General features: G+C 46.0%; 1 protein-coding gene across 1 annotated transcript in view; it reads right to left on the bottom strand.

The window, feature by feature from the left end:
* Positions 1 to 415: 415 nt before the first annotated feature.
* Positions 416 to 8,689, bottom strand: part of PKP1 (plakophilin 1) — a 48,624-nt gene continuing 40,350 nt past the window's right edge. The window contains exons 12-14 of the mRNA XM_053998300.1: positions 6,113 to 6,197; positions 4,694 to 4,793; positions 416 to 3,687 (exon numbers count right to left, since the gene is read on the bottom strand). Coding sequence (XP_053854275.1) covers positions 4,722 to 4,793; positions 6,113 to 6,197 — 157 coding nt within the window. The 3' untranslated portion in view covers positions 416 to 3,687; positions 4,694 to 4,721. The remainder of the gene's footprint in view (positions 3,688 to 4,693; positions 4,794 to 6,112; positions 6,198 to 8,689) is intronic.

Raw genomic sequence — 8,689 nt, 5'->3', positions numbered from 1 at the left:
CAAATGACACTAATGGTAATTAACTTTTCCATGGACTGAAGTCATGGCTGTGAAAGCTCTTGGGAGAGAAACCCACTGAGGATAAAATAATGGAATTATAGAAGATCCTGGGCTGGGTGGGACCCACAGGGATTGCTGAGTCCAACCCCAGCCCTGCACAGACACCCCAACAATCCCACCCTGGGCACCCCTGAGAGCATCGTCCAAACACTCCTGGAGCTCTGGCAGCCATTCCCTGGGGAGCCTGGGCAGTGCCAGGCTGGAGGAAATGGGATTTACAGCTTCCTTACTCCTGTTGGATAAGTCAGATCAGTCCAAGCTGATTCCTGCTGCAGTGTAGCAGGTTTTTTTCAGACCTTTCTTCTTTCCTAACACTGGCAAAACAACCAAAATAAAACCATCCAAACCAGAAAGCTTGAAGAAATTTCAGCAATTTTTATTGATTTCAGCTTTTCCAATGAAGCAAATACATACAGTACAGCCAAAACAAAACTCTGAGACATTTTTCTCACATACCTATATCTTACAGAATACACTGTAGAGCTATGGACTGGTAAGGCTGAGTTGGTCTCACACTGGTGTGTGTTCAGAAAGGAATGAAACTGCCTTCGACTTGTCCATGAGGCTTCTGAAATGCTGGGGTGGGATTGTACACACACAAAATAAACAAAGCATTTGTAAGAAAATAAACCAAATAAGCTCTGCTGTGCCCAGGACAATCAGGGTGGTGTTTATTTACACGGCTGAGTGTCCAACTGCTCCTGCTCCTGCTGGCCACACTCCTTCTTCCTCCTCAGGAATTCTCCATCCCTGTGCCACAGACCTGCCCTGTCCCTGTCCCTGTCCTGGGGGTGTGCCCTACCCTGGCTCTTAAAGGAGCAAGGAACAGGAAACCAGCTCATCAGAGAGGAAGTCACAGTTAAAATCATGCCTTAAAAAAATACCTCCCCAGAATGAAAACAATTATACTGGAGGTGAAAACAGCATTAATTTATGTTGGGGAGAACCTCACTGAGCTCCCAGAATAGCTGGTTATGAGCAACACCCGTTACTCCAATGTCTGATTTCCCTTCACTTCTCAGATTTGAGCATCAAAGTCACTTCATTGACTTGGGTGGAGTCTGGTGTCCAGATTTTAAAGAGAGACTGGGAGGAAAATAGAGGGTATCAGAGAATTTCCCAGGGAAGATTCAGCTGCAGAACAGCCCTGGAATGGCAGAATGGTTGTGATTTCTGCAGCCCATGGCTCTCCTGAGTAGGCTCTGCCCTGAGGTTTGCAAGCAGTGACAAACAGCATCCCAAAAACAGCTTAGTGGGAGGAACCTCTCTGGTGTGCCCAGCTCAGGGCAGGGACAACATCCCAGGCAGGTGAGGTTGCTCAGGGCTGTGCCCAGTCATGTTTGGAAGAGCTTTGAGCATGGAGACAAATTTTATTTTTAGCATTTTGTTAGCTTTATAAAAAACCTGTAATAAAAACAACTGTATAAATGTTTTTTGTAATAAAATTTATGTGAATGATGAATCTGTCTCCTGGAGTCCAATACTCACTAATGAAATCTCCAGCACCTGTAAATTTAATTGTGAGCTGATGATCGTAATGCTACGGCTCTTTGTGCCTTGTACAATGACTCAGTAACTGCATTAGGGGAGAAAGCAGCTGCACTGTTTTAAAATAAAGCCTAAATCACAGCCAATTAGAGTGAATTTCCTCAATATTCCATCATTCCATTTTGTAGTTCTGTTTCCCCAGTTAGTTTTCCAGAGAAAAACATTTGCTCCCAGGACTTGTGTAGGACATGTCATTACAGATCAAACCTGAATGCAAAATTGCACAGAACACTTTACACCCAAACTGAACCAACCCCGTGGAAGCTGCAGCCCTTGGGGATATCCTCAGATGGGTCTTGCCCAAAGCATTTCCAACATTTTGCATCTGGGAATCCACATGCAGCAAGGGAACTGCTGGAAGGGCTTTGCCCACAGACTGGGGCTCTTTGCTCTGTTTGAACCCTCCTGGAACACTTCTGTCCTACTGGATTCTCCTGGTTCTGCCTCTCCACTTCAGAGGAGCTTTTTACCCTTTCTCATTTGGCTGCAGCTTGGCACAGAAAGCTCCTGACTGAACGTGGGCAAAGAGTGGCTGCTCAGTAAAGTGCACAAGATGAAGCCACCCTTTGTAGCCCAAGAGGAGAAACAGCTGGAAATGACCTCTCCCTGTGGGCAGGAGCTCCCTGTGCTCCAAAGGGGGACCAGCAAGGGCCACCTGGAACTGCAGCAGAGCAAACCCAAACTTCACAGGGGGTTCTTTAGTGGGTACAGATCACCCCATGGATGTGAACTGAATATCCTGAGTCCCACCAATTTATGAGCCTGACACTTAAATTGAGACTGCTTTTACATCTCCAGGCTCATAATCCATCCTTCCCAAGCACCTCCTGGGCCCCTGATGTTTGAAAAAACAGGGCCCTGTGCCCCTGCACCCTTTGAGGAATAATAACCAGCACAGGCAGCAAAGACAGCCTCAGCTGCTCCTTCCCTGTGAGTCTGAGCTGTGTCCCCTCCATGGGAAGGATATTTTTCTTCTGGAGAGAGGAAGGTTGTGAGAATTGAGTTGCTCTGAAATGAGCTCAGCAGTCCCTCATCACAGCCTCAGCATCACAGGCAGATTAATGCAATTCAAGATCCCAAGAAATAAAACATTTCCAAACCTGACATCACACAAGTGCTCACATTCCTTTGCACATTAGCACCAGTTCTTTACATTGATCAATAAAATCAAAATATGATTAAAGAAGCCACATCTCTCCCTTCTTTCATTCCTGTGGCAGTCAATGATTCCAGGGGGAAAACACTTGGCCTGTCCTGCTCAGCTTCTCAAATGCCACCTTTGTCCAGGTACAGCCTGGAACTGGAATTGCTCTGGTGCTCAGAGTGGATCAGGACCTGGGAATGTTCAAGCTCTGCAGCTGTGTCCCAACTGTCCTCTCACAAACAGCTTCAGGGAAGGGTGATGGAGGCCTGGGAGAGAATCTGCAGGTGTCAATTTGCTTCTTGAGATAAAGAGTTCATGTGACAGGAAAGAAAATGTTAACAATTATCAGAGAAAAATCCCAAGCAGAGAAGAAGCCCTTGTTCATAACTGTTAGGAATAACCAGCCTTGGAAAGAAGAGCATCCTTGTGTGTATCTGTTAATAATGGACAGATGCAAAGGGGGAACTTGACCTAAAATTGACTTTTTTTGTGCTTGTGGATAAAAACACATTGTAACAAATTTTTAGCATGGCAGTATTTGGTGCATGGATAGAGTAGAGTTGGAATAAAATCCTGCAAGGGGTTAAACTGCACAATCACCCTGACTTTGGGTGGAAAACAGGGGACTAAGCTGGAGGAAGATCCTGCTCCCCACGTGTGCTCTGTGTGCTGCCCGAACACACCTCTACATCACACCCAGAGTTACACAGACACACTCTTGGCAAAAAAATAATTATTGACATCGAGAAAGTATATAAAAGTCCCTTCTCCCCCCTAAAAAGAAGAAAATGCTTAAAAATATTAGTGTCATCCACATGAAATCCACGTGTTTGGTTTGCTTTACAGTTGAGTTGAACTCAGAAACTCTCTACATCTTTAACATCCTCAGGAATCGTGAAGTGTTGTTCTTCCTGGACATGAACCAACTCCAAATTCTGAAATGGAAAAAGAAAATAAAACAAAGAAAAAGCAAACCCCCAGATAATTAAAGCATTCAATAGATCTCCTCATTACAGCAAACTCAACTTTTAATCTTTTCTCTGAGTCTGGCTGCAGTTTCTCAGCTGCCCATAGCTCTTCACCCTGGACTTCCACCCTCCTCAGAATCCCAGTGAAAACATCCCAACAGAGCAGGAAGTGAAATCCATTCCTGGGCAGAGGGAAGGAAGGAGCTTTGGCACTGTTTTCTCTTGGTTTGATCACAAGGACCATGCTGGGGCAGGGAGAGAGTAATTCCCTCTGCATAATCTCGGACACTATCCAAGAGACCTCTGGGATTTTCAAAGTGCTTAAAGCTTTTCCCTTTAGTGGGAATCATGAGTGAAAAGTGCCTGATGGGTTAAATCCTCATTTCACACTGAATATAAACCTATAATGATGCCCTGGCAATTCTGCCCATGGTTTCTCTTCCCTGGATTCTCTATTGGGATTTTCAGTTGACAGAATGTGGTTCTCAGTTCTGACCTGAGGCTGACAGGCAGATGAAGGGCTCAAACAATTGCTAAGGCTAACGGCTGAAGCCATGGATGTGCTGGAATTCACTGCACATTACTGGCACTGTCTGGATAACACTGCTCAAAGTTCAGGAATGAGGGCAGTGCCAGGGAGAATCCCAGGAAGAGCCTCACTTGTGAGGCTTTGGAAAAATGCACTGAATCAGTGATTGCTTGGCAAAGGAAGGGAGAGGCACAGTCAAACTCAGCAGTTCTGTCTGTCCTGTGACATCTGTGCTGAGCATCTCCAAAATGCACAGCTGGGCAGTGGGGGCAACATCTGCCCTGGGCCCAGGGACAGCACAGCCTCTGCCCTCTCATAGAAACAGACTGGGCTGGGAAGAATTGGAATGAAAATCTCACAAACATACTTTTGGGATGATCAAAAGTAGCAACAATCTCAAAGGATTCCTGTGCCCCAAAGCCACCACAAGGACCATGTTCTCACCTGCAATCTGAATGTGCATGGAGAGGCTTTAAAATCTTGAGGAGAGGGTCCTGAAGGTCGTTCCAGCTAAAGAGCCCATTGTGTTCTTGTCAAACCCTTGCTAAAAAAGCAGAAACATGAAGTGCAGTGAGTGCATATCAATTTCTACACTGAGAGCAGTTATTGAGCAAAGTGTGCTTCATCCTCAGCCAACCTCCTCTGTCAGCTCTCTGGGTACCTTTGTCACCCTTACTGATGAACTCCACAGAATCACAGAACCATGGGATGGTTTGGGTTAAAGGGACCTTAAAGCTCATCTCATTCCACCCCGTGCCATGGGCAGGGACACTTTCCTCTACACCAGCTTGCTTTTCCTTGCATTGCCTTCCATCAACCCAGAGCTGGAGCTTTCTAGGTTTTTGGAGGAAACTTATTGTATCATTCACTGAGTATTGTTTCATTTAGTTCCTCATCCTGAAAAAAGAGCAGAAGTCTTTGCATGGTGCATGCACCGCCTGCAGACTCCCATCCTCCTCCCCTGACAGGGACCTACGCAATAAATCTGTGTGTGAGCACCAGAGTGACTCAGTCACGCCAAAATGAGCTGGCATGGGCTGTGAGCAGAGCCTGGCACAAAACTACCCCAGCTCCTGTGCAGAGAGCCCTCACTGTCAATATGGGAACAGACTTTGGATGCTCTGCTTTTGCCTCCAGGTGCTCCCCTTTGTAGGAATTCCTCATTCTCTTTAATTTGGCCCTGTACTCTCTGCAGGTGTCGATGCTTTTGAGTTGGAAAAACCCAGCTTGTGCAAAGAAAGCCACTGGGAGCAGGAGCTGGGAGATGGAAGCAGCTGGAGTTGGGGGCTGGAGTTGGGAGCTGGGGGCTGGAGCTGGAGCTGCCTCAGTGCCGGCTCAGTGCCGGTTTGGCTCTGCACTTTCCCAGCTTCTGTTGCAGGGAGTAAAACAAATCCCAAATACTCCTCTTCTCTTGGTTTGAAAGCTTACCCTGACTGCAGTGGGATGTAACCACAGGGCAGGGCTATGGACACAGAAGAAAATGGGAGGAAAGAGGAGGGACCTTGCCAGGCACCTGCTGGGACCCAATGGACTGCAGTGAAGGTAATCCCATAAATGAGCGTGGAACACCCAGCATGTCCCAGCCCAGAGTGAGGGGGCTGTGCTGGGGAGCATTCCAGCACCATCCCCAGGGAGGAAGGTGTCTGACACAGGCATGTCACCATCTGCTTTGTCCCCAGAGTGAGTCCCAGCAGTGGCCCCCTGCCACCTGCTCAGATCCCAGGCAGGTGCCCAAGTGCCCCAGGCTCCTCCTGGGCCCTGCCCTACTCGCTGCTGGATCAGGGCCTTTACCAGCTCCCCACTTGAGCAGGTGAAAAACCCAGGGCTGTTGCTGACTCCCAGAAGCAGGTGTGCTGTCCTTACCTGCTTGAGCACACTCTGGAGCTCCCTGTTGGACCAAAGGTCTGTCAGGAGAAGTCGAGCAGCTTCAGCTGCTTTTGGACAGGAGCTGGGGAGATGAAAGCAACAGGAGGATTATGGCAGGCACAGAGCAGCACCCCACAGACACTGCTGACCACTGGGACAAACCCAGCTCCAACTGGGAGCCTGGCTAGCCCTGAACAGGACTGTCAGTAACACCCTCCTGCTCTCTCAGCAACGTTGTGTGACAACAACTGCCACCAGAGCAGGGCAAATGAAAGAGAGGGGAGGATTTGAGTAGGAAAATGAGACTAAACTGAGCTGAGTCTGAAATTTGAGAGAGGGAAAGAGAAGGGAAATAGTGCCAACCCGTTGCTGGAGTCTGCAGGGACAGCGTGGGTGGATCTCCTGGGAGGGGGCAGAGGAGTGGGCTTGGAGCTGCCTGGAGAGGACAAGGGATGGGAGCCTTTGCAATAACAACATCTGCAAGCAGCCCAGAGCCCTTACTCAGCACAAGGGAACAGATACCTGCTCACGTAACCGCTCGAAACCATGAGTCATCGCAGGACCTTTTATAATTTTGGAACATTTCATCCCCAGATATCCCCTCCCTGCTGGCTCTCACTGCTGCTCCTGATCTCCTGGGCCTCCTTCTGCCTCTGGGAGACTCCTGCTCTGGGATCAGGGCAGCAGCCCCAGCCTGTCCCACCCAGGATGATGGAGAGGAACAGGACCAAGCTCAGGACTCTCCCTATCTGATACAGCTCCACAAAACCCTGTGCCATCAAAAAGAGTCCCCAAAACATTCCTCAAAATAGTCCCCCAAAGCCTACAAGAAATGGGACCAAGAGATATGAGGAACCTGGGACATCAACTCCACACCCAGAGTGTGGGAGGACAGGGATGGAACCACGTCCAGTAAATTTTGAGGCATTTCTCTGACATACAAAGCAGCTGTTACCAAAGAAATGATCGAGTTTAACTTGGTCATAAACTTCAAAGGTGTTGTGCAGCTCCTAGTGTTGTGTGGAGGGCTGGAGGACAGCCAGAAATTCCTAGGCAATGCTTTGGGACAGAAAAACCAGGTTTTATTGCCAAATCTCTTCTGTAGCTATAAGCACACTATGCTCTATCACCAGAATGACAATATTTTAAAACATTTTTTGCCTGAAATGTTGTCTATGGCTGAAAAGCCATTAAATCCCTACAAACCCAAGGGTAGCTGTGATCAGACAGGCAGAGCATGAACTGAACTCTCTCTTTCAAGGATTTGTAGTTTCAAATTTTTTGAAATTTGTCTCTTCTTAAGCCAGAGCAGTTTTCTCTTATTTTTGAAAAAAAAAAAAATACTTCTAATGATGCTAAATATCTACTTTTTGCCACTATATCTCCAGAGAACACCTCAGAAGTTTTGTATCTTCAAGCCAAAATTACCAGCATCAGTACCTGAGTAATTTATGAATTCAGGCAGAAGAAGTTCTGAACTTTTCATTTGAAGAACTGGCACTGACTTTCTTACAGCATTGACTGCTATAATTTAGGTATAAAAAGCTCAATATGAGTTGGTGGAGCTGTGATGCCAACTTCAGTAAGTAAAGCAACATATCCCAAACAAAATAGTGTGAATATAATAGTGGGTAACACAGAGCAGAATATCAAGAACAGCTGATTTCGGGGAAAAATCTCTTAATAACAAATTGCCTGAAAATCAAAGTTGATTATAAGTACTGTCTGTCTTTTACAAATAGAATTATTCATGAAAGATTGTGGAAAGGCAATGAGGGAGATGTCCCCTGGTGGCAGTGGCAGGAGTCATCAAAAAAGCTACAGACTCAACAAAACATAAACAAGATAAAATCAGAAGGAGATGGTGGGGAATGGGGAGAAACAGAATGGGGGTAAAAAAGACAATAATCTTGTCCATAGATATCAAATAATGGGGAGGAATAAACCTTCCTCAAAGGACAAATGTACAAAGAACTTTAGGTGTGTCACTGAGAATGCCAAGGAATTCCCAGAACAAGGATTTCTTCAGGATGTGAAGAGATTATAAAACTGATATCCAGGTGCAATCTTTGGCACAGATGGGAAATTGGAAATGTGTGGATGAGAACTCTCTGGCACAGGGAATAATCAAGGGAAGATCTGAGTTTCTCAAAAGATTAATTTTGGTTAAATGCTGTGGTGCAATTGAACTGCAAAATAAAACTGCAAAAGTGTGACAAGTGAAGGAACAAAGAGAAACAGAAATAAATCCATGGTAAAGATATGAACTGCAAATGAGATGCTCTAAAGGACAAGGATAGATTTTGGGAAAACCTTTGAGCCAGTAGAATTAATGAGGAAAATTTAAATTTAATTAGTGAAATAATGTTGCTTGAAAATGAGCAGAAAAATGTTTTTCAGACAGCTAGAGAAGAAAAATGAAAAGGAAACCAAACACCCCAATAAATCAGGTCCAGTGGTTTGATTTTCAGAAACACCACCAAAAATTGAAGGAAACATTCAATATTTTGACAACTTGGATTAAAAATAATGAAGAGTGAAGGAACCCCATTTGACCACGAACCCCGTGTCATA

This window comes from Vidua macroura, chromosome 24 (genome assembly GCF_024509145.1).
Source record: "Vidua macroura isolate BioBank_ID:100142 chromosome 24, ASM2450914v1, whole genome shotgun sequence".
NCBI lineage: Eukaryota > Metazoa > Chordata > Aves > Passeriformes > Viduidae > Vidua > Vidua macroura.
This window is presented reverse-complemented; position numbering and strand designations above follow the sequence as displayed.